At 36.8% G+C, this 23,937-nt stretch overlaps 6 protein-coding genes across 7 annotated transcripts; 2 read left to right on the forward strand and 4 right to left on the reverse strand.

Moving 5' to 3' along the window:
• Window positions 1–73: 73 nt before the first annotated feature.
• Window positions 74–4,016, reverse strand: ROPGEF12 (RHO guanyl-nucleotide exchange factor 12). Its single transcript, XM_021973493.2, has 7 exons — window positions 2,797–4,016; window positions 2,553–2,669; window positions 2,068–2,222; window positions 1,866–1,940; window positions 1,486–1,755; window positions 1,044–1,364; window positions 74–826 (listed from the first exon to the last, which is right to left on the reverse strand). The coding sequence occupies exons 1-7, from the start codon at window positions 3,029–3,031 to the stop codon at window positions 401–403; spliced, it is 1,599 nt and encodes a 532-aa protein (XP_021829185.2). The 5' UTR covers window positions 3,032–4,016; the 3' UTR covers window positions 74–400.
• A 110-nt stretch (window positions 4,017–4,126) lies between these two features.
• RHC1A (RING-H2 finger C1A) lies at window positions 4,127–6,280 on the reverse strand. Its single transcript, XM_021973484.2, has 2 exons — window positions 6,122–6,280; window positions 4,127–5,423 (listed from the first exon to the last, which is right to left on the reverse strand). Exon 2 carries the CDS (start codon window positions 5,338–5,340, stop codon window positions 4,375–4,377), a length of 966 nt encoding a protein of 321 aa, XP_021829176.2. The 5' UTR covers window positions 5,341–5,423; window positions 6,122–6,280; the 3' UTR covers window positions 4,127–4,374.
• Window positions 6,281–7,473: 1,193 nt separating this feature from the next.
• On the forward strand, window positions 7,474–10,161 carry LOC148295504 (glyoxylate/hydroxypyruvate/pyruvate reductase 2KGR-like). Of its 2 annotated transcripts, XM_088249952.1 has the most exons (3): window positions 7,506–8,034; window positions 9,168–9,722; window positions 9,848–10,161. In XM_088249952.1, exons 1-2 carry the CDS (start codon window positions 7,612–7,614, stop codon window positions 9,684–9,686), a joined length of 942 nt encoding a protein of 313 aa, XP_088106078.1. In that variant the 5' UTR covers window positions 7,506–7,611; the 3' UTR covers window positions 9,687–9,722; window positions 9,848–10,161. The 2 variants fall into 2 exon arrangements, with proteins under 2 accessions (XP_088106079.1, XP_088106078.1); XM_088249953.1 differs by lacking the exon at window positions 9,848–10,161 and having other exon boundaries at window positions 7,474–8,034; window positions 9,168–9,792.
• Window positions 10,162–12,043: 1,882 nt separating this feature from the next.
• Window positions 12,044–14,897, forward strand: LOC110769476 (glyoxylate/hydroxypyruvate reductase A HPR2). The gene is made up of 2 exons (XM_021973455.2): window positions 12,044–12,706; window positions 14,215–14,897. Exons 1-2 carry the CDS (start codon window positions 12,059–12,061, stop codon window positions 14,731–14,733), a joined length of 1,167 nt encoding a protein of 388 aa, XP_021829147.2. The 5' UTR covers window positions 12,044–12,058; the 3' UTR covers window positions 14,734–14,897.
• A 165-nt stretch (window positions 14,898–15,062) lies between these two features.
• LOC110769522 (protein disulfide isomerase-like 1-6) lies at window positions 15,063–20,335 on the reverse strand. Its single transcript, XM_021973520.2, has 12 exons — window positions 19,647–20,335; window positions 19,252–19,381; window positions 18,918–19,083; window positions 18,473–18,591; window positions 17,836–17,916; window positions 17,660–17,749; window positions 17,483–17,554; window positions 17,334–17,402; window positions 16,861–16,941; window positions 16,101–16,235; window positions 15,570–15,623; window positions 15,063–15,483 (listed from the first exon to the last, which is right to left on the reverse strand). Exons 1-12 carry the CDS (start codon window positions 20,162–20,164, stop codon window positions 15,361–15,363), a joined length of 1,638 nt encoding a protein of 545 aa, XP_021829212.2. The 5' UTR covers window positions 20,165–20,335; the 3' UTR covers window positions 15,063–15,360.
• A 681-nt stretch (window positions 20,336–21,016) lies between these two features.
• LOC110769538 (uncharacterized) lies at window positions 21,017–23,436 on the reverse strand. Its single transcript, XM_021973541.2, has 3 exons — window positions 22,510–23,436; window positions 21,967–22,152; window positions 21,017–21,591 (listed from the first exon to the last, which is right to left on the reverse strand). Exons 1-3 carry the CDS (start codon window positions 22,975–22,977, stop codon window positions 21,307–21,309), a joined length of 939 nt encoding a protein of 312 aa, XP_021829233.2. The 5' UTR covers window positions 22,978–23,436; the 3' UTR covers window positions 21,017–21,306.
• Window positions 23,437–23,937: the final 501 nt, after the last annotated feature.

Here is a 23,937-nt window from a genome sequence, read left to right on the forward strand (position 1 = left end):
CTTCAAAACATGATGAAAATTGGTAGAAAATATTGCAAACAGTCTGGAGGATTTGGAGTACAAATGGGCAAGGAAAAAAATGAACATATGTCTAATAGAAGTCATCAAATTTATATTTTCAGTCAGTCTACAAAGCCTTTTCTTCTACAGAAGAAGAAACCATGGTGCAAAATGCTTCATATGTACACCCATTGGGTTTTCTCATTCTTCCCTATGTACAAAAGGAAGGAATTGAATGAAAATAAGTGATGACAACTCCAAGGATGCCAATGAGTGCTGAAATTTACATTTGAAGGCCAGGCTTTCTTGCTCTTTACATCGCTGCGTCTCTCTCATTTTGTTCCTCTTTTTTTCTCCCTTTTTTGCTCGAACTCCTTTGATTTTTCCCCTGTCAATGCTGTTAGTGGCGTGCCGTTGGACTTCTCAATCCACCCAAGTTCTCTAGATAGGAAATCTTCTTGTTGGTCACTATGTTGGCAATCTTCTGCATATGTGGATGCTTAACCTCACAGAAGTCTTTGCCTTCATCTGTAGCATCTGGGTCCTTTTTTGCCTCAGTGTCAGCTTGATCCAATCCCCAACCCATGAAATCCGACAGTGTCATTGAACTGGGTGTCTCTGTCCCGGAATTCTCTTCTTTTGTGGACCTATCCGGAGAAGTTGCAACTGGTGTAGATTCTCCTAAATTGTTCCTTTTACATTCTACTTGTGATGGATTCTGAGAAGCATAATCAGCGTATAGTACATCTTCAATCCGGGACAAGACTGTGAAGGCCAAGCTTTCTAGTATTCTTGAATAGCTCTCAAGAATAGCCTGTCCAACATTCTATAAAGCCAAGAAAAAGCCTTTATGTAAGTTCATAGAGCATGATCAAATATTACAAGAGATAATTTTTCCCAAACAACACTTCTACAAACAGAATAGAATATATTATGTGGTATGTTCTGTTACATTGCCAATAAGCTTGCATTAACTTTTTGATTCTACAATTAGTGGGTGGAGTAATTCTTCAAGATTTAAGGTATATGAATTATGTTCTTACCGCGTTGTATTGGATTTTACTGATGTCTAGTGAAGATTGAGGGATTCCAGGGAACCTCTGCTTGAGGAGGAGTAAGATGGTCTCTGCTCTCTCTTCAAAGAGCTCTCTCTTTTCCAAGCTCACGGCTGAGCCCCAACCTGATTTCCCATCTTTTTGGTTCATCTTTCTCTTCCATATCACCATGGAAGCCTCCATTTTGTTCTTGAGGTCCAGTATTTTGTGCTCCGATGATAAGTCCATGCTGCAAAGAAATTGGTCAGGATCAAAGAATTCAACTGTAATGCTCCGATAGATTGAATCACCAAGACTTGCCCTTCCATTCTGCATAAAATCAATAAACCATCTCAATTTCATAAAGTGGTAAGATAAAGTGGTAAGAGAACTTATCAAGGCTCAAAAGTGGCCGTAACATTGCAATGAGATTAGTTCTATCTTCCTTTACCTTGGGGAGGGATTCAATGTAGTTCTCGGGAATTTCCATTTCTGTTAAAACTTGAGCATTTATGGCCATTGCTGCTTTGAGCACTTGGTTGACACAATCTTTTTGATACTGCAAAAATTTTCTTGCCGCTTCTGATAAACCATTTGGCGGAACTTTAGGAGTAGGTAGCCACCATTTGTCATCTTTTCTTGCATTTCCTTTCTCATTCTCATCAGCATCTTTGGATACATAATAGAACTCTTGCTTGTCTATGAAATTATCTAGACAGTCCTGATTATTATAAATTTTGTCAGAGCAATATAATCCATTGTACACACAGGACATGAAACCATATGTTATGGAAAATGGAAAAGAATTTTAGCAAGCACGTAATTACTTACAATAAGCATTGCATCAAGCTTTCGCAGGGCAGGGATGTTCATGTGAAGATCTGTTCGTTGTCGGGTCACCATTATCTATTAAACCAAAACATGCAAACTCTCATCAAGATGTGAAATGTTGCGCAATGCGCCCGTGTGTGTGTGTGTGTGTGTGTGTGTGTGTGTGTGAAAGATAGAGAGAGGAGAAGAGAAGAGATTGTACCTCCATATTGCTTCCATCCTTGGACTTCTGTTGTGAAGGAACAAATTCAACTATGTAATCACTCACACATAATAACCAATCTATTTCTTTTCTCCACCTCTTTTTCCTGTCTGCGGACATGGGTTCTAGGCGAGTTTGTTCTCCAAAAACAGAAGCTGCAATGCATTTCGAAGAGTAACATGAGGGTTATACGAACAGGAAATCTAACAAACCCACCTTTTCAATAGTACAAACTATATAATTTGTAAGAAAAAAGTCAATATAGTTGGACATTCAAAATCAAAAACCAACATTCATATGTCAATGCCACCATCTGAGTCTAAAACTAATATGAAATCTGAAATAGCGGCATTTCACAATTGATAAGTTTCCTGCATTTACCTTAAACTAATGAATAATCTTTCCAGATATATCTTGCTGTCATAACATTTATAATAAAACTATTTGTACCACATTTACACGAAATAGACGAAAAGTATGCATACCGGCAAGGTTTGTAATAGCATTCGACAATGCCAAAGCTGACGAAACACCCTTTCCTCCACCAGACATATCTTCTCCCAAAAGCAATTTGGCAAACCTCTCCTTCATCTGCTCCATATCTGAATCAAACCCAACAAGCCAAATAATTATAATTCAAATAAAGATATGTATGCTGGCAAATTCTGCAGGACCAGCTAAGCTATTTATTCAAACTAACAACAACAATTATGGTGGTGACAAGCTCACCTGTCCGTTGTTGCTTTTCTCTGGCTTCGGCTTCTTCTCTGCTCAACCGTGACTTGGAGCCTTGAGCTCCATTACTTCTTGAACCCTTCTTATCATCGTCCTGAAACTCTAAAGCGGTAGCGCTCTCAACGCTCAAACTCTTGGTATGCCTTCCTGTATTTTCATACATCCCTTTGAAATGATACAGTCTCGACTTGAAATTATCTTCTTCTTCTTCTTCAAGTGCTCGGACCATTCTCAACTTTTTGAGAAAGACCTTTATAGAATGAACAAGCGTGAACAAGGCATGAGTGCTGCTCAACCTATTGGCAGGAGGGAGGGGAGGAGAAGGATCTATTTTGTCTGTTACTCAAGTTCTTGCAGGTGAGAACTTCCAAATGATTGAGAAACAGAGCTTTTGTCGTTGTTGTTTTTTGTTGCTGATGTTGTTGTTCTTGTGGTTGATGATGTTGTTTTTGTTTGTGCTCTTGTTTCTTGAGAAATTGGCAAGTTTTGACAAAAATGAGGAGGTGATTGGTTTTGAGATTGATGGGTTTTTGGGGTTAGTTAATTTCTTTTCTTTTTTTGATATCAGTTTGGTTGGTGGAACGTGGGGTGCATGTTGTGAGAAATGAGGAAACAAAACTATTCTTCTTTTTTTTTGTTGTGTTGGGAGGTTTTGGCTTTGGCTTTTTGAGGTTTGCATGAATTGGATGGTTGAGGTTTAAATGTGGAGGTCAAGGAGATCTAAAATCCCGGTAAGACAGAGGTGCATTTCTAATTTACCAGCTCTCTCTCTCTGTCCTCATGAAGTGGATGGTTCTGGTAGGTCAATATCTGCTCCTCCCTCCACAGAATATTTATTTCATTTTATATGAGAGAGAGAGAGAGAGAGAGAGAGAGAGACGGAGAAAATTTTGTTCATCTTCTCTATTCCAACGACTTCTTTATAACAACTTCATTATCAACTCTCCAATATTTATGAATACACTGCCTTTTTGTTTATATAGTAAAGACATTAAAACAGCATATAATATCTACGAATAATATTTTCTTTAAAGAAAATATCTATGAATAATATATTGACCGACATTGTTAATCTAGTGGCATTTCTCTCTAATTTGTAGGAAAATATTATTCGTGCAATTCAATATTTGGCCGGGTTGATTTGGGAGGACTAAAATTCAGCATTACATCGAATGCAAGTTGGATCACAAGTTTCTTCTTATTCCAATCAAAACTGATTAAGATTTTCTTGATTTATCATATAGCTAAGTCTAAGGTTTAAATTATTCCAATTCATGGTTAGTTTTCTTGTTATTCCAATAAAAACTGATCAAGACAGCGAGTATGAAGCATACAATGGAAGCCAAGAACAACTTAGAAATACAGCAGTTCACAAAAGAAGGAAATAGTCATTTACATAGAAAGAGAGGCATATTAAACACGAAAAGACCATCATACACCTTATAACAACATACTGGAACACTAAAACAGGGTCTCAAACCCACACTCACCACAAGAAATTTGCTTAGTTCAATTGGCAGCTCTACATTCTGATCCAAGAGGAAAGCAAACAGTAGTGTGAACTTTATAACCTCAGTAATCAAATGGCCATCCTGAATACCCCATCTGATTATTGTTTTCACGCATAGTCGATGAGCTACTTTCGGCTGTTGGGTTATGGGTATGGGTATGGGTATGGGTATGGGTATGGCTAGAGCTAGAGCTGGCACTAGAAGAGCGAAATGGCCACAAATAAGAGAAAGGATTTCTCCTTCCTTGGTTTTCTCTACCACCCTCCCTTCCATTGGTATTGCTACCAAAACTACTGCTTCTACTTCGACCATTCGAGCTACCACCACTTGAGGCTCCTTGCAGAGGCAGTTCTTGGCGGCAAACAGGGCATGAGTTGTGTTGGACTAGCCATGGTACAATACAATCTGTGTGATATAGATGGTTACAGGGCATTTGCCTTGCTTCAGATCCAAGCTCGAACTTGTCTTTGCAAACAGGGCAGTGTGAATCAGAACGAAGATGCTTATTTGCAATCTTAATAGTAGGCATTGCATCAATTGAAACTCTGGATGCTGGAGGAGGGCCTCGCCGGTCATTAGCTGAAAGCTGCTCAAACAGTTCTTCCAAGCCAGGACCTACAAAATAATCCCCCACATTACCCCGCGTCACACCTATTCCAGGAGAGCCATTGAAAAAAGCTTCGAATGCACCATTCCCAGACAGTCGAAAAGGAATTTGGCCACCAAAGATCAACAGAGGAGTAAATGCCGGGTTACGTTCAGGAACTGTATCTGATCTTCCCCTGATATCGCTACGTCTTCTGTCTGTCGATTGCTGCCAGGCTGAGAAAGCTTCCATGAACCCAAACCTCCTGTCATGATCATCATCATTGTCCAGTCCAAAGAAATCTAGTGGACTGACATGAACCATATCATCGAGTTCTTGAATAAACCCTCCATCACAGCTTGGGCAAACAGCATCTCGCCCTTGCAGACGAACCGGACGCCTGCAATTGTAACACCAATGGGTGTTTCGGCCACTTGACATTATCTCCTTTCCCTCTGCTCTTTCAAATCTTATGGTACAAGCAACAAGTCTCGTCTCTGAACTCCTCAATCTTCGAAGGTTATCTGAGCATGGTAACATAGGGAGATCAAAAAAGGATTCAGACACAAGGTCAGGCACTTGTTTCAAAATCATTAAAAATCATACAATCTGGACCCAAACAAATTCAAATTTGATGGTTTCATATAAAGAAATTGAAACTACATTTGATACTATCAAAGAATATCAAAATCTGAATCCATTATTGGAAAGATAAATTATTCAGATAGACTATTCAATATATATATACTTCTATAATTGATTTCTTCAGTCCAAATTATTTTCTCAAAGCTTAGAATTACCCAATTCAAATACCAAACAATAGAATTCTAGTATAACCAAAGCCATCTATTTCAGGGTGAGAATTGGTTGCATCTTCGCAATTAGTGATTCCATATACAAAATACCAAACAAATAAACAACAATATAACCAAGATCAGAACTTTGACCAGCACAATCATCAGTAAGAAAGAAAAAAAAAAAAAAAAAAACTAGTCTCATTTTCAGCTAGAAATTACCAGAGGCTCTGATATACAAAATCTGAAAAACCCAAGAAATTCAGAAACTTAGAACTAAAAAAAAAATTTAAAAAAATTACAAGAAACGCTGACCTTAGATTCATTGGAATCAACAAACAAAAGCCTTAACATCCAAAATACGAAGCCTTAAAAAAAATCTAGTTAATGCAGAAGAACTTTAAGCAACAAAAATAAAATCCCCTAACCTTGAGAACGCGAAGCTTTGCTCAATTTTCTCAGATTGTGTTCTCATCGATTGTGCGAAGAGAAAAATGAGTGAGTCGTGTGCTATCTCACCCTTTCTCTAGTCTCTTCTTCAGATGGGTCGTCTCTCAGATCAGAGCCGTTCATTTGATCCTGCGGTTGGAAAAAAGAACCTATTTAATTAAAATAACTTCACTAGACCATTTTTTGTATATTGACATTGACCAAAAATAAGCTGTGTAATCCCTATAGTCTATACCCTGCCAAATAACTCAAAAAATATCCTTATTTAAGAAAAAAAAAATCCAAAATAGAATTACATTTTTAAATGGAAAATTACACAAAAATAGTCTATTTAAAAAAAAAATAAAGATCTATGTCAAAATTATTTTCTAAGTTTTTTTTTTCTCGGTCAACAAGAGGTTAGGTTTTTAGTTAAGTCAAATCACAAACTTTTCATCCTTTTAGGGTTTGTTGCCATATGTTGGTCTAAGTCATCAAATTTTGTCTATTTTAATGAACTTGCTTGTCACATGTAAGGATACTTTGGTATATTTCCATGCTCTCATAATTGGTCTAAACTTTAGGAAGATTTCAAATCAATTGATAATATTGAAACGGACTAAAATATCCATACATGAAATAAATACAAGCACAAAAATTGATGGAAAACCATTGGATTTGACAACTTAAACCAAGGATCAATTGTTTGATCATTATTAGTGCTACAATGAAAAAAAAAATATAAAAACGAAAGAAAAAAAAAGTATTTATGTATATGCTTGACTTCATACGTCTCTCATAATATTTTCTTGTATAAGGGTAAAGAAAAGTGATTTGGCCTTTATTTTATTTATTTATTAATTGGCTTTATTGTAATTTGCTTACTCACTTGGTTGTATTTCAGCTTTTTCAGGTTTTCAATTTCTTCACAAAACAACCTGAGGTTTGGGAAATTACATAAATATCTCCTAATTTTTTAAATTAATTTCACAAAACCAGTTTCGTTGATTTTTCATCCAAAGATTGAAGATTTTATGTAACAGAATTTCTACAAATGACAAAGTTAGTCTTTGATATTAGATTGCTCGTACATTCGTTGAGGTTGATTTGTCATTTGCATACGTTTTTAAAATGAAATCATCAAATTTTGGATGAACAATCAGCGAAAATAGTTTTTATGACAACAACTTGAAAACTTAGGAAGTGTTCGTGTAATTTTCAAAACCTTAGGGGGTTTTGTGAACAATCTGAAAACCTGAGGGTGTTATGTAAATAACTCTATTTATTTGTATGCTATCTCCCTTTGCACAATACGTCGACGTTTACATTGTCGTCCTCGCGGGACCACTACAGAATTACGAGCCACCCCCATAACTACCAGTCAGACAATCACCGGCTCACTCTCGGTTCACAAATCACAACCTTTTCCAAGCGTTTTTGGGGCCACAAAACTCAAAACCAATCAAAACACATTACTCAAAATCCAACAATGGACTCCATAGGCGTGCTCATGCCAGTTCCAATGTCCCCATATTTAGAGCAAGAGCTCGAGAAGCGCTTCAACCTCTTGAAGCTCTGGACCGTCCCTCAAAAATCTCAGTTCATCAAGGACAACTCCGGCTCCATCCGAGCCGTCATCGGCAATGCAGGGAACGGAGCCGACGCCGAGCTCATCGAGACTTTGCCGAAGCTGGAGATCGTGGCCAGCTTCAGCGTTGGGATCGATAAGGTCGATTTGAACAAGTGCAGGGAAAAGGGTGTTCGGGTCACCAACACGCCGGATGTTTTGACAGATGACGTGGCGGACCTTGCTATTGGGTTGGCGTTGGCTGTGTTGAGAAGGCTCTGTGAGAGTGATCAGTATGTGAGGAGTGGGCTGTGGAAGAAGGGTGACTACAAGTTAACCACCAAGGTTTGTTTTTTCTTAGTATTTTGGACATAATTTTTATTGCTTATTATTGGGTTGATTTTGTTTTGCTTTGCTTTGCTTGTCCATTGGCAACCAATTTCTAATGTTGGTTTACTGGAATTGGAGATTATGGTAAAGAAAGTTTACCAATTGTTGAACCCAAAAGGGAAAGAATAAGAAACCTGATACTGATATTGAAAAGTTAAACGGGTGATTCTTGATAAGGCTTTGCTGTTAAGAACAAGATATGAAGTAGTGCATTTGATGTTCTATGCTCAATTTAGTGTTCGAGGGCAGGAACGCGTAGTTCTTGTCCAAATTAGCAGTCAGGCAAACACTATTGCTCACTGAATGATGTTTCCAATTGCTGTTGCCGTTGGGTGTCTTATTTTCCTGAACCTTTATTGAAAACAACTTTGTTGGGGTGATGTATTTCGGATGACAAGCAAAGAAGGAGGTGAGATGGTAGTAATTGTTTGTTCTGCTATGATGCAGTGATTGATGTCTTTCTTGTAGTGTTTCGTTCAGTGCACTCTACATTGTTTGTGTATATGATATTATAAAAGAGAATGCAAAACTTTTTTCAACAGTGACCAAAACAAGGAAACCTTGGTGTTTGTTTCTCTGTTTTCTGTACAGATGTGAATTGATTTTGGCTGAGTTGGTCATTTTCTATCTACTGTGTTCCGCTGTGTGGTGTTTGTTTCATTGCCATTATCGTAGACTGGGTATTGCTCAATATTGTATAATTGCTTTTGGTGTTCTGTCTTTCATGCATAAAAATGCCGCACGATATAGTAATCAAGTAAATGACAGCATAAAGGTATGAATTCCTTTGTTAAAACCATGACAAGATGCTAACGATGTGTTTTCTTAGGGTAGTTTGAATATAATGGTTATGTCGCATATAAGTATATGATATAGAAAATTTTTGGGTTCTATACCTCCTTTGAATCTTTGATGATGTACGTAATTGACATTTGAACTTTTAAAAGTTGGAGATAGATGTGCCTTTATTGTGATACGTCAAGTTCATCAGTTGCTAAAACAAATAGCTTTTTTTATTTCTCTTCCTGACTTTTCATCCATATAGTATCTTTGTTTCCGCTTTCTAATAGCTCTCCTGTCATTTACAGTTCACTGGAAAAACAGTTGGCATCCTCGGTCTGGGAAGAATTGGCAAAGCAGTTGCCAAGAGAGCTGAGGCTTTTAGCTGCCCAATCTCTTACCACTCCAGAACAGAAAAACCAGAGTTGAAGTACAAATACTATCCAAGTGTTGTGGAGTTGGCCTCAAACTGTGATATTCTGGTTGTTGTATGCGCATTAAGTGAAGAGACCCGTCACATTATTAATCGTGAAGTAATTGATGCTTTGGGCCCAAGGGGTGTTCTCATTAACATTGGGAGGGGTCCTCATGTTGATGAACCCGAGCTGGTCTCTGCTCTGCTAGAAGGCCGGTTAGGTGGTGCTGGACTTGATGTTTATGAAAATGAACCAGAAGTACCTGAGCAGTTGTTTGAGCTTGAGAATGTGGTACTGTTGCCTCATGTAGGAAGTGACACTGTACAAACTGACACTGCCATGGCTGACCTTGTGATTGGGAATCTTGAGGCTCACTTTTCGAACAAACCATTGTTGACACCTGTCGTTTAACAGATTATTTGTTGAAGGCTTCATTGTCTTCATCTGGTACCAAAACTTCTTCAATCCATGACCATTGTTTCAAGAGTTGGCAATGAATCTTGGTAATTATAGTGCATATTCGCTTCTGCTTGACTAGAGATTCATTGCATCCATTTATTCAATTATTGCAGTTTTCTGCAATGGAAGTAGTTGGGATGGCTCATTAACAAGTCCTTCACTTGCAAGTGCTTGGAACCTCCAACGAGTACAACAATCTGAAGTATCCATTAAGTGGTGGATACCCTCAATCGGCGAGATCTCCTTTACCCTATGAAGAGTCTGTAATTTCAAAATGACCTAAAAAGAGAGAAAAAGAAGAGAGAAATTAGAGATGAGAGGAGAGAATTAAAGTGATGAAATTTCCTTGCACTTGAGGTCGTAGGTTTGATAAAAGGAAACGGAATTACCCTTAAATTTGATGGAACAATATTTGACCAAAAAAAAAAAAGGGTTGGAAGTGTTCATTGATAGAAGTATCTTCTCCCCTTATAAGTTATAAGAAGTATAAAAAAAATTCTAAAAGAGTTACAACAAGAGAGACAAACGGATAATGCTAGGCTTACCACATTTTTATACCACATTGTGTACCACACCTCTAATAGAGATGGAGCCCACCAATACAATGGGGCCCATCTCTATTAGAGAGATGGTACACAATATGGTATTAAAATGTGGTAAGCCTAGCATTTTCCGAGACAAAATCCCAATCTAGGAACCAACGCAAATGCAAAACGTACAAGGCCTACACAAAATGCATCTCAAATCAAACATAATTACCATATTAGCATAGTTTCAAAGGATATCATCTTCTACTTGCTTTGAAAATACCTACACTCTAGTTCATGTTCTCTTGTCTTTTGCTGAAGTTTCCATTTCCACCAACTCCCTCAACTCTGCCAGCTCATTTTTGCACTAAACTAGTCTCTCAATTCAGACTCATCCTCGTGTCACTTCTTTTTCAGAGAATCTTGTTTTTTTGGTCAAATTATGGGGAATCTTGTTAAACATGGAGTTTTATTTACTTTTTGCTTTCTAATTATTTTTATTTTGGATTATTCGCAACAATGGTCCCTCAACTATACCCCAAGTTACACTTTGGTCACTTAACTCAAATATTAGTTGCAGTTTTGCAGAGGTCACTCAATTAGGTGTTTTGTTGCACCGTTAGTCCTACCGTCAAGTCTCTCTAATGGTAGGGACTAATGGTGCAACACAACACCTAATTGAGTGACCAAAATGTAACTCCGAGTATAGTTGAGGGATCATTGCTATAAATAATCTTAACTGAAAAGTCACATTTGTCCATCAATAATCTAAGAGATGCTTGCCACGTCATCATTTTAAACAGAAAAAGTAACGGACTTGACGGTATGACTAACAGTGCAATAAAACACCTAATTGAGTGACCTATGCAACTAATATTTTAGCTGAGTGACCAAAGTGTAACTTGGGGTATAGTTGAGGGACCATTTATGCGAATAATCCTTTTATTTTAATATAAGCTATTGTTTTACGTTTTTCTTCCTTTAAAATGAAATTGTGTTTTGAATTTTTTCTTTATAATGATATTTTCCTTCGAGTGTTTCGAGTTTTTATTTAATGTTTAACCATTTTCTGTCTTTTGCTATATATATATACTAGCCCCTTGGCACATGCTTACACATGTGTCAATTGGTTTTTTTTTTTTTTAATTTATATTTTTTTTTAGAATTAAGAAAAGATAACATGGTTAGTTATGTTCCATAAAAGTAGGACATATTATTTGATTTTATTTTTATTATTATTTTTTAAAATATGAAAAAAAGAAGAAGTGAATTTACCATATTTTCCTCATTTAATTAATAATTTCAATTCTTAATGTTTGAATTAACTAAGAGCATTTTCTGGTATTTTGAATGTTTCACCATTTTCTGTCTTTTGTTATATATATATATTTCACAATCCCGATCTCTTGGACTACAGGGGTCCAAGAGATTTGTGGTCACTCACCGTTGGATGTAAATTCAACGGTTTACTCAATCTTGCACTCCTTTTAAGAAACTTTTTTGAACCATTGAATTAATATCCAACGGTATGTGACCACAATTTCTTGGACTCCTGTGGTCCAAGAGATCAGGACTGATATATTTCAATCCTTAATGTTTGAATTAACCAAGGGCATTTTCTGGTATTTTGAATATTTCACAATTCTCTGGATTTTGTTTTATATACACATAGATATATACAGTAATCTTAAATATGAGATTAACAAAATAAACTTTTAATTATTTAGCAGAACAAAATTGCATTATTCTATTAATATTTTTTATTGTCATATTTTATCTTATTTTTTAAAATCAAGCATGGCTGGTCACTACAACAAACTTGGTTTTGGTTGTAAGCTAATCTCAATCTGCCTTCATCCAACGAGACGTCCACATTTCACTCCATTTCTTCCCTTCCACTGGTCCTCCTCTCTGAACACCACACAACCACAAACAACCGGCCACCACTACCAGTGCACATATCCCAACCTTTCCCACCGTTTTGGGAGCCACCAATCGAAACCCGGTACCGAAAATCCAACAATGGAGTCCATAGGGGTTCTCATGCCAGTCCCAATGTCCTCATACTTAGAGCAAGAGCTCGAGAAGCGCTTCAACCTCTTAAAGCTCTGGACCGTCCCTCAAAAATCTCAGTTCCTCAAGGACAACTCCGGCTCCATCCGAGCCGTCATCGGTAATTCAGGGAACGGAGCCGACGCCGAGCTCATCGAGAAATTGCCGAAACTGGAGATCGTGGCCTGTTTCAGTGTCGGGATCGATAAGGTCGATTTGAACAAGTGCAGGGAAAAGGGTATTCGGGTCACCAACACGCCCGATGTTTTGACCGATGACGTGGCGGACCTTGCTATTGGGTTGACGTTGGCTGTGCTGAGAAGGCTCTGTGAGAGTGATCGGTATGTGAGGAGCGGGCAGTGGAAGAAGGGTGACTACAAGTTGACCACCAAGGTTGTGTCTTTTCTCTGTTTTTGGACTTAATTTGCCTTGGTTATGCTTTTTTTTTTCATTTACTTACCATTGAGTTGGTTTGTTTTTCTTTTTTTCTTTTGGTCTCAAGTAATATTGATTATGGTTTTTGTGATTTGTGTCTGGGTTTAAAGTAAAATTTTTGATGTGGGTTTAAAGTAAAATTTTGCAATTGTGTTTGTTATTTGTTGGGTTTGGTGGAATACCCAGTTTGAGTTTATGGTAAAAATTTACCCCAAAAAATAAACAATTGTTTGAAAAGAATAAGAAACGTGATACTGGTATTGACCAGTTGAATTGATGATAAAGCTTTGTTGTTAAGCACAAGATGTGAAGTCCTGGATTTGATGTTCTTTACTGAGTTTAGAATTTAAAGGCATGAAATACTAGTGCTTCTGCAGATTAGCAGTCAGTTTAAGTACAGGCTGAAAGATGTCTTCAAGTGCTGTTGTCTGTACTGAAAGCAACTCTTGTACTGATGTATTTAGGATGACATCAACCCATACCCATTAAAGGGAAAGAGGGTGAGATGGTATTCGATATTGATTGTTTGTTTCTGATTCTTATTGGAATAGGTTCTTCTGTAGATGTAATGAGGAAAGCTTGCTGCTGTTGTTTATTGTTTGTTTCTCATTATTGTATGTATATCCGTATCTGTGAACCCTTTGTGTTTATGGAGTGTTCATCGCATTCTATTTCTTTGGTTGAAAAATGCTTGCTTACTAGCTGCTTTGCTCTTCAGGCTTGGTGTATCTATTGAAACTTTTCGTATTGTTTCCAATTTTACAGTAATGCATTTGAAAATTTAGTAACAAAATTCACGTCCATTCTGTATAATACTTTCAATGGTAACCAAACTAACATGGTTATTTTTGATCTGTTTTGTGTGCAAATGTCAATGCCTGTTGAATTACGCATTTTTCGATTTATTATTTTCCTCTGTGTGGTTCTTGTGTCATCTCATTGGCAATATCGTGGACTTTGCTATTTCTCAATATTCTGTGTAATTGCTTTTGCTCCTCTGTCTTTCATGTATAAACTGCTTCCCTGTAGGTTTCAAGGAGTTTTGCCACTTTTATATAAGCTGCTTATGTGCTATGCACATGATAGCATAAGATATGAAGTCCTTTCATGAAATCAAGATTCTCAAGATGTGTTGTTATTATGGGAGTTCGAATGTAATAATTTTGTGACATGCTGATGTTTTTGGGTTCTTTACCGCTTTTAATTATGTCTACCATTTTAAAGTTGGAGACAGATGTAGCTCTAATTTGAAATGTCGAGTTTATCAATTGATAGAACAAATTATATATTTATTTATAGGAATATAGAACAAATAGCTTTTTGTTCCCTTTCTTGGGTGCTGAAATAGAGTTAGTAGTGAATTAGTAACTACGAGCTAGGGAAATGTCTGCCTAAAACATTTCTTTCTTGATTTTAACTTTCATTCATATAGTATCTTTGTTTTAATAGTTGTCCTTTCTTTTCAGTTCACTGGAAAAACAGTTGGCATCATCGGTCTGGGAAGAATCGGCAAAGCAGTTGCAAAGAGAGCTGAGGCTTTTAGCTGCCCAATTGCTTACTACTCCAGAACTGCAAAACCAGAGTTGAAGTACAAATACTACCCAAGTGTTGTGGAGTTGGCCTCCAACTGTGATGTTCTAGTTGTTGCATGCCCATTAACTGAAGAGACCCGCCACATTGTCAACCGGGAAGTCATTGATGCTTTGGGTCCAAAGGGTGTTCTCATCAACATTGGGAGAGGCCCTCATGTTGATGAAGCTGAGTTGGTATCCGCTCTGGTAGAAGGCCGGTTAGGTGGGGCGGGGCTCGATGTTTATGAGAAGGAACCAGAAGTTCCTGAGCAGCTGTTTGGACTTGAGAATGTGGTGCTGTTGCCTCATGTGGGAAGCGGCACGGTAGAAACTCGCAATGTCATGGCTGACCTTGTGGTTGAGAATCTTGAGGCTCACTTCTTGAAGAAACCATTGTTGACACCAGTGATTTAGTACTTGTAGTATCTGAACATGTTGTCCATTGCCCACAAATGTCTTCTTCAATAATTGTTTCTATAAGACAAAAAGAGATGGTTGTTTCTAGGATTCAGTACATTTTATCCTGATTGAAATTTCTCGTTAATAATTGAAGTATGAATCAGTACATTTTACCCTTACTTGGAAACCTTCTAATCGAGAATTGCTAAATGCTACCTTGAGCAGATTTTTCTCTTTAATGGCTTAACAAATCAAATATGGATTGAGATACTAAGTAGGACCTTTTTTTTTTTTCTTGAAAATTATCATTTGCACCGTGCGATGTACCAGCCACAAAAAAGGAATTGCTCCAGTAAAATCTCTGTTGACTGTAAGTGAATAAATATGCACCTTTAGCTAGGCAGCTACTTTTGTGAGGACAAAATTGACAAGTCTACAGATATAATGCTTCACAGAAAAGCTAGAAGCCTTAACAAAGGAGTGTATATACCAATTCCTCATGCCTAACGTCCTCCTACAGACCAGAAGGAAAAAACAAAAAAACAAAAAAAACCGTCTTCCTCAGTATTCTAGTAATAAATCACGCAGTAATCAGTATCATATCCTATCTTGAACTCTCGGTATACCAACCAGTATATGTATCTATAATTCATCTTTAGGGACATTCTCTTTTTCTTTAGCAACATTATCTTTCGCTTTCGCTTTCAATTGTTTGTTGATAGTTGTGCCCAGGTCCTTCAAGCTGGATTTTGTGGAAAGTTTGATCTGCAGAGTGGAAAACATTTCTTGCATAAGATGGCTCTATGGATTGGAATATAACAGAAAAACTGGGATGTGTAATGTCTAATTACCGGATTGGCTTTATCATTGGCTGTGTAAAATAAGAGTGTTGGATAGTCGTTTACCTGCAATAACAAACAATAATAACTGAGATAGATTTCAAAATCATCACTCTAGCGTCTCATCAACTGAAAACTTCATGGTTAGAGACTCGGAGTTGGTTCTCATTGATGATATTTCTGCCATATTAAATTGGTTGGAAATTGACACCCTCTGCCTATATGTACAATGCCTCACTATTTTCAGAGGACCAAACAAGGATTCACAGCCAGGACTTATCAAGCTATTGAAACAAAGAAGACGACTGGAACTCTAAATGCTCTAACAGGACATAAGTAAATGCTATAGGAAGTGCTTGAAACAAAGGCATATTCATAACTAGCCCTCCCTATGCTCTAAGATGCTATCAACACAGGATGAGAGTAAGTTCATGTCTGTATCTCCTTAGTGCTTATCCAATGTCCAAGGTCATGGATTACATGAAAAGCTAGGGTTTTATCCAATATTGAAAACCAATACATGATCCCAAAAATAACACTTACTTTCAGTTTTGGATGTTCATTGGCAGAAGCATCTATTCTTGCAAAGACTAGATTATCCAAACCTTTAAAGTGCTTAGCCAACTTCTCAACGTGTTTGCTAGTGGTCTCGCAGTTGATGCACCATGGTGTGAACACCTGTTTCACAATGATGATAAATTTTCTATGGGCATAGTCCAAATAGTCTCTCTATAAAAAATTCTGAAACCTCAACACCAATTAAGATTTAAAAAATTCTGGAAGTTGGGTGGGGTAGTGTTGTGGTGTATATAGTTAAGTATATTCAAAAAATTCACTCACCGTCACCGCTATCATATGGAGATCAAGGTTATTATTGAATTCCATAATTCTTTGTTTTAAAGAAGTGGTTTCTTCTATGTATCTTGACCAATGGAACTCGAGATTACTAGTACAAAAATATGATGAATTCTACAATTCTTCGTATTTTCAGTGGTTTTTTGTCTGCTTTATGCAATGGTTTCTTTTTGGGGAAAAATAGGTGCAGTACCTGTATCAATGTACAATGTACATGCTCATATGGTAAAGAATATCAAAGAATACAATCATAACATAGCTCAGCCAAACTAACAGCATTGATATTCCATATTGCATATTTTGTTTGATAAGCAAGACAAATCCTAACATAACAGTACATAATTATATATAACAGAAACATTATTACATACTTTTCTTTTTCAAACATGAGGAACTTCCGCTTAAATGTGATCAAGTGAGCAAAAGTAGAACGGAGAAACACACATACCTCTAGTAGAACATTCTTGTGATTGTTTAAAACCTTGTCATCAAATGTCTTTCCTACAATGCTCTGGACAGTTTCATTTGTCTGCAATTTTCGCAATTGTATTGAAGTGAGATCAAAATATGTGATAAAGCATATATTTAAAAAATTCATAAAAATGTGATGCATCTCCCAAATTTATTGGCTGATTTAGACAATACTTTAATGTTATAGAACAATAAGTTTACAAGAAGTGCCTTCATATTTGTTCTTAATGGCTATGTTAAACACCACACTACAGTTTTGGTTGGTTCACAGTTCACCAGCTCAGCGAATAACATAAACTTTTTGGCTAAAGGATAATGTAACACACAGAGAACCAATCATGCAACTATTGTCCAAAAGTATCCTAATAGAAAAGAAACTAAGATAGGATTCCAAGATTAAGTTATCATCACTGATCCAAAAACCTTTGAAGAGGAAGGGAGGGAACTCACGTTATCAGGTATTGGTTGTGATTTGAAGTGCGAAGATAGAGTACCATGCAGAAGACCTGAGCAGAATTCCTACAAAAGCCAATTCAGAATTTTAGTGGCCTAGGTGGATATTCTTCACAAGGAAAATTCACAACATGAGAAATTGTTACTTTGATATTGCTTGGTGTTGGATCTGACTCTAATAAATATTTAGAGTTGACACTGATATCAAAAGCAGTCACCTGTTCAGAGCACATACAAAACCTGATTAGTTATAGCCTTATTAAAAGCTTATTTGGCAAAAAACAACTCATAGTCAACATCTAGTTCAGATGTGGGAAACTGACCACAGTACTATTTGATTCTTCAAGCCCAAATAACGCTAAGTACGGCTTAGCAAGGTTTTCATCTGTATTGTCTATATATATAAACAGTATCTGGACCAAGAGAATGACAAAGGAAAAATCATTAGCAGGTTTAACCAGTTCACCCAATAGCTTCAACATTTAGTGCATTTGAGTACCTTTGACTTGAACTGTCTAGCAACATCTTGAAAGGGCTCAAGAAGTTTCTTAAAGTCATCTGCCTTTGCAAAGACAAGAACCTAGGCAATAATGAAGGAGAGTTATTAAATAAAATAACCTTGCAAGTATGCTTTCGCATTTCCAAATTGTGATTGATACTAAGTTTCAAAAAGTGTAACCCTTAAAAGTTAATGTACGTCCACAAATATTATTTTGACATATGATTTACATTGAATGACAGAAACCTGCAAATTGTCATTTTGAGTATCCTGAATTCCAGAATCCAGAAGACAGATGAACAGTTTCCACAAGTTTGGAAGATCTTAACGTAGCTTTTGATTACTGTTTCTCAAATAATCTAATTCAGAAGGCCAAACTTGGCTCTTAATTGTGTACCGAGTGTACTAGTTCAATGTAAAATTTTGAGTATTGTACACATGATTGTTGCTTCTTATTTATTTATTTTCAATGACCTTTTTCGTTTAATATTGTCCAGACTTCAAATTTTCATCTGCAACAAGGTACATGGTAAAACAATATAAAAATTCAACAAAAAGATGTAAACATATATATAATAATAATACAATTTATGATTGAAGCTTAAAAAAGATATGATGTATTGAAAGAAACAGCAACCTGAAGTTTAATAGGGCTGGAGTAAACTCTTGCGGAATTTGTTTCAGTCAGTTTGTTAACCAATGGAAGCTTGTTATAGTCTAGAAATTGCAAAATTTTGTCTGTTTCAAAGGTCCCTTCTGCAAAACCAAACAAATTCATGAATATGTTCGAATAAGTCCGTAACTCAAAAATATGTTAGAATAAGTCCATAACTCAAAAATATGTCTACTTATTGTTCACAGAATATAAACTTCATTTAATTAAAAAATGAGCAAAAATCACATATTGACCAAGTTGAACAAGGAAGCAGGAAAACAATAAATTTCATCACCTTGGAAAAATAAAGGAGATATAAATTAGACAAAGCACAAATACAAGAATAAAATTGAACTACAAATAACAAGCTTTTCTGAGAGAAAAATTGCTTCGGTAACAGAAAAGTTTTACTCATTCACCAACTCACCATATGAAGTATATCTTTCTGGCTCACTTTTCACAATTCCAAGGAAAAGATTAGTTGGTTTTACATTTGGAAAGAGAACTTTAGCAACCTCAATGTTGCTTACTCCTACAAACTGGATTGCATTGTCCGCTGCTGCTGCTTTTACAAATTCTTCGTAGTCAGGCCCCTGAATAATTTCAGAACAAACATATAAGCCCAAGAATATAAATACTGTCCAAACAAATATAAAATCAAGGCAGAGGCCTCATTCTAACCCCAGATTCAAAATCAGGTTGACAGTATTTCTTGTGTAGCATTCTAAGAAAATCTTGAAAAACAATAAACGTGCACCAACCTCAAATTTTTCAAACAGACCAACAACAAATATATGCTGCTTTTTGAGAAACTCTTCTGCCTCTGTCACTGAGCTTATCCTAATAACAGGTTCACCAGTTTTCTTCCTTGCCCAAATCACTATTTCTTCCCTGAATCAAAATTTTCCCAACAAGAACATTAATGGAAATGCACAACTCAGTTGATGTATATATTCAAACACATACGTACACTATATTCATGCTGCACAGAAATGATTAAAAATTGTTCAAGTCAAATACAAGGACAATAACAAGCACATAAAGCACGGAAATTATCTGCTGAGTTATATTTTATCATCTCACTGACGACAAAACAACAAAGATTCACATAAATTATATCAATTAAACAGTTTGACAAAATTTGAGAGCCACTTACGCAGAAAAGCCACCGGTGTACACTTGAGAGGTGCCATTGACAAACAGAAGCAGAGTAGGGAACCCTTTGATCTCAAGAGACGATGCCGTTTTCGGATGCCGCTCGGCATCAAGCTTAGCCAACAAAAGGGGGCTTCCCAATTCTTTCAATGAAGTTGCAGCCTCAGCAAACTGAGGCATAAGCTCAGCGCTCCTAGAGCACCAAGGGGCATACCCAAGAACCAGAACAAACTCATGCCCTTCAATGACCCTCTTTGTGTTGTCATGGTTAAGCTCAAGAACAATCCTCTGGGCTTTGGTTAACACCTCTGCCTCTGAGGACCTCACACTGGCACTGGAACCTTCTTGCTCTTCTTCTTGTTCCACTTGTTCATCCAATGCCAATAGCTCCTCCAATTCACCATCTTCATTTTCATCTGTGGTGGGTTCAGAGGCTTTGATGGAAGTTAGGAAATTGACTAATAGGAGAAGGGTGAGTGTTAAAAGGATCAATCTTGAAGTGGGTTTTGGTCTAAACATGGTGTTGAGAAATGGGTTTATCAGAATTTTGCAGAGGGAAGTGCGGTTCTTGTGGATCTTGAATGAGATCTATGGTGTAAAAGACAGGGTCTTTGTGAGAAGCTTTTATATCAGTGAGAGAACTGAGAAGCGGGGGTCTGTGTAACATGAAGATGAAAATGAAGGAAGGTCTTTAATATCTAGTGTCAGTCAAATATATGTCCAAATTTCCTTGATTGATGCTATTGCCTTTCACTGCCTTGATTGATGCAATTGTTGCCTTCGTATTTTTCTTTTTTTCTCTTTTGTAATATTATTAGAATAAATAAATGAAATTGTCAATTTTTAGTTATTTTTGAAAATCTCAAATATTCCTCTTGTTGTTGAAATTTTATTTTGAATATAACATGCATGAACTATTTCTTATTGCTTGTACATCCTTATTGCGTAGCCACTACGAACCATGTTTTCAGGTACAAAATAAGGTTGACCATGGAAAAGTCATTATGAAACTGTTGCCATCATGAATTTCCAGTACATCGATCACTTTTTTAAAATAAAATATTTTTACTTACCGCTTTAACTCAATGTGAAAATACATACTAGATTAGATTCGATCAACGTAGAAATTACAATATTCCATTTATGTTGGGAGCTGTTATTTGCAACCCAAAGCATTCTATTTATTTTGAAGTACTGATAACAGTTTTCTTTTTCTTTTCTCATATTAATATTCTACTTGTGTCTAAAAGGAGGTTGCTTTAAGGTTTAGCGCCTAGAGATTATGATTTGGTGTTAAAGACTTGTAAAGTAAGATATCAGCTAGAAGAGGTGAGCAGAGGATTTGACCCTCCAATTATACGACTCAGAACATTGTGCTGCACATCCAAAACTTCATTGTCGTTGAAATCGTTCATGCAATACAACATGCATAACACAAATTCAAACTTATTTACATTCATTTGCACAATCCTCACAGAGGATCACAACTAAACCAGTGCCAGGAATTGTCAAAGTAGGGATTTTAATCAGGCCAGAAAAGAAAGCGAAGATTTTAACTTGTCGAAAATGAGCAACTCAAATTGCAGTACTCCGTGCTCCATGAAATTTCACAAGCAATGAGTAACAGATACTGCAAGTATGTACCTCAATGCTGAAGGACATCACTCATAAGTGCATGAACTCTTCTTGAACTTGATGGGTTTGGTAACAGTGGGATCCAGAACCAAAGGGCACGAGATTCGCCTTCGATGCTTCGTTTTCACTAGCTTCCCTACCACAAACGCTCGAGACCGGATTTCCAACTTTAAGTTCAATGGAATTGGAACCAACGCACCAGTCTTCGTGTATGTCAAACTTGATCCAGCCCCGTACAGAGGAACCTTAGTTCCTTGCAAGTTCACTGATACCGTTCGGAGACTCTTTCTTGGCTGATAATATTTCTTCAACTGCAACAACAAAGTTAGCAAAGTTAAAACTTACCATGAGGTTCCAATGGCAATGGAACAGCCATTGATCTTTATTGGGTTGGTTCAATAAGCTTTGCTCTTTTGCCTATTTTGTGCAACAGGCTACAACTTAACCTAAATACTCAACTTTCATTGTTTGTTAACATAGCATCTTAGTGGTGTAAATTACGATTTCGGTTCCTGTGTTCTGACCTGAAAACCATTTAGGTCCCTTGCAAATTGGCAAATTGAAACTTCAGGCACCCAAATGTCAAAAAAGAGAAACCAAAATGGTAGTTTACCCTTAAGATTAAGCAGATTGATCACCAATTTTCTTAGAGATTAAAATGGTATTCATGGAGCACAGAATCCAACCTGGCCAGTTGCCACAGAAATCTCTGAGTAGGCGAGAATGATAGGTGTGGAGCTAACATGAATTCCAAACATTGAAGCAGAGTTGTGCACACTCAATCTTAATGAGCCATTCACTGTCAACATCTTTGTTGGAACCCCACTGAAATCTGAACCCTCACCAATATAGAAGTTACTAATTTCCAAGCTCTGCAAGAATCACAAGTCCTCCGTTAGACCAAAACAATCTCATCCTGTTTGCAACAGCAAAATTCCCACTTCATGCTACATTATCCTAGAATTAAAACCCCCCACGCACTTTTCTTTTTTTGCCTAATACACCAACTTATCATAAAGGCCATTTTGAAAATAGAAAACCAACAAGTCCAATTCCCACAAATAATCATTTTTCATTATGTCTCACACTATAAAAGGCTAAGGATCACATTGTTCAACATCAGAATAAGAACTTTGACAAAATTCAGTATCAAATGATGATAAAGACATATATACTATAAAAAATTTGGAACAAATATTAGACAATGACAAGTTGTAAAATTAGCATACCTTGACTACAACCGTTGCATTGTAAGGCCTGCTTGCACCCCATATTATCAAGCAGAAGATAGTGAACAACATCACAAAGCTAAGGAGAGCAATGCAGACCTGCACGCGCCGCGAGAGCCCCTTATCAAAATCATCATAAGCCCCTTCTTCCATAATCACCTTACACTCTGGCCACCCCTTGTCATTCCTCTGCTTCCTACCCCCTTTTCTACCCGAAGAGGACCTGAAAATCCCCGAGAATCGACTCGCGGAGGAGTTCCTTGAGTGGCGGCCAAAGGAGGGGTGTGAGGGTGACTCCATGGGACTGTTGTTGTAAATTGGAGTGGCCTGCATTGATGAGGACTTGTCTCCATCATGAGAGTCCCTAGAAGGGCTCTGCACATAGTATACAGGTACCTTTGGGGACCTTGATGGTGATGATGGAGCTAAGCTTGTGACATCAGACTCAGATTTTGTTGAATGCATCATTTCCTAGTAGTAACTATGCTGGATTGGAATTACAAGACAAGGCTCTGTGCCAAGAACTTAAAACACAAATTTGAAAATTACCAAGTTCACAAACTAGTTGATGGAGCAAGAAAACATAAAAATTGAATGGAATTTCACCAAAGCTTCAGACTTTGAGCAAATTCTCTGAAACCCAGAAAAGGGTTGGAAAGATATGAACTGGTTTCCATGCTAAAGTGAAGAAGTTGACCAATTGAACTGTGTACTAGAAAGAAAACTGAACAAAATTGAAAACCCTTTATGGAATTTTCACAATTGAACTACTTTCAACAGATGAGATGGTGATTAAGAATAGTCAAGATAGTATCAAATGCCACCACAAATCAGTCTGTTTCTCTCTGCTGTGTCTCTCTCTCCATATGTAAGCAAAACAAAGATTAGTAAGCGTAGTGAAGCTTTCTTTTTCTTTTTCTTTTTGCACTCAATGACCAATGAGAAGCTATGCATGCCCCCACTTGACACTTTGTTTTTTAGCCAACACCAGTTGTGAATTGGCCAAGTAAAGTGTCGGCAGAACATATATTCTTGTTATTATATTACCCCATAAATAATTGTCTAATTATGTAACTGTGATTATATATGTTATCTGTAGATATGTGACAACGATGCTCCTAATAGTATTATTTGTTTTGATGGGTGTTTTGACAAACTACCTAATAAGATTCGGAGCCTAGTGCTTGTGTCTTTTTATTTTATTTTATTTTACCTCCATTATTGTCCTTAAATAAAATGTTTAATATTTACGTTTATGCTTTTCTTTGGTGGTGCTTTGGAAATTGTTTTGTTTATGTATGTGTGTTATAAATTTTCTCATCCTATTCCTATCATGACATAAGGGGTATGAGACTTATGAACCACACAGACCACAAAAATAAATTATTTATTTATTTATTTAAAATTTTAAATAAAAAAAACCACAAC

This window comes from Prunus avium, chromosome 3 (genome assembly GCF_965620075.1).
Source record: "Prunus avium chromosome 3, drPruAviu1.hap1.1, whole genome shotgun sequence".
Taxonomy (NCBI): Eukaryota; Viridiplantae; Streptophyta; class Magnoliopsida; order Rosales; family Rosaceae; genus Prunus; species Prunus avium.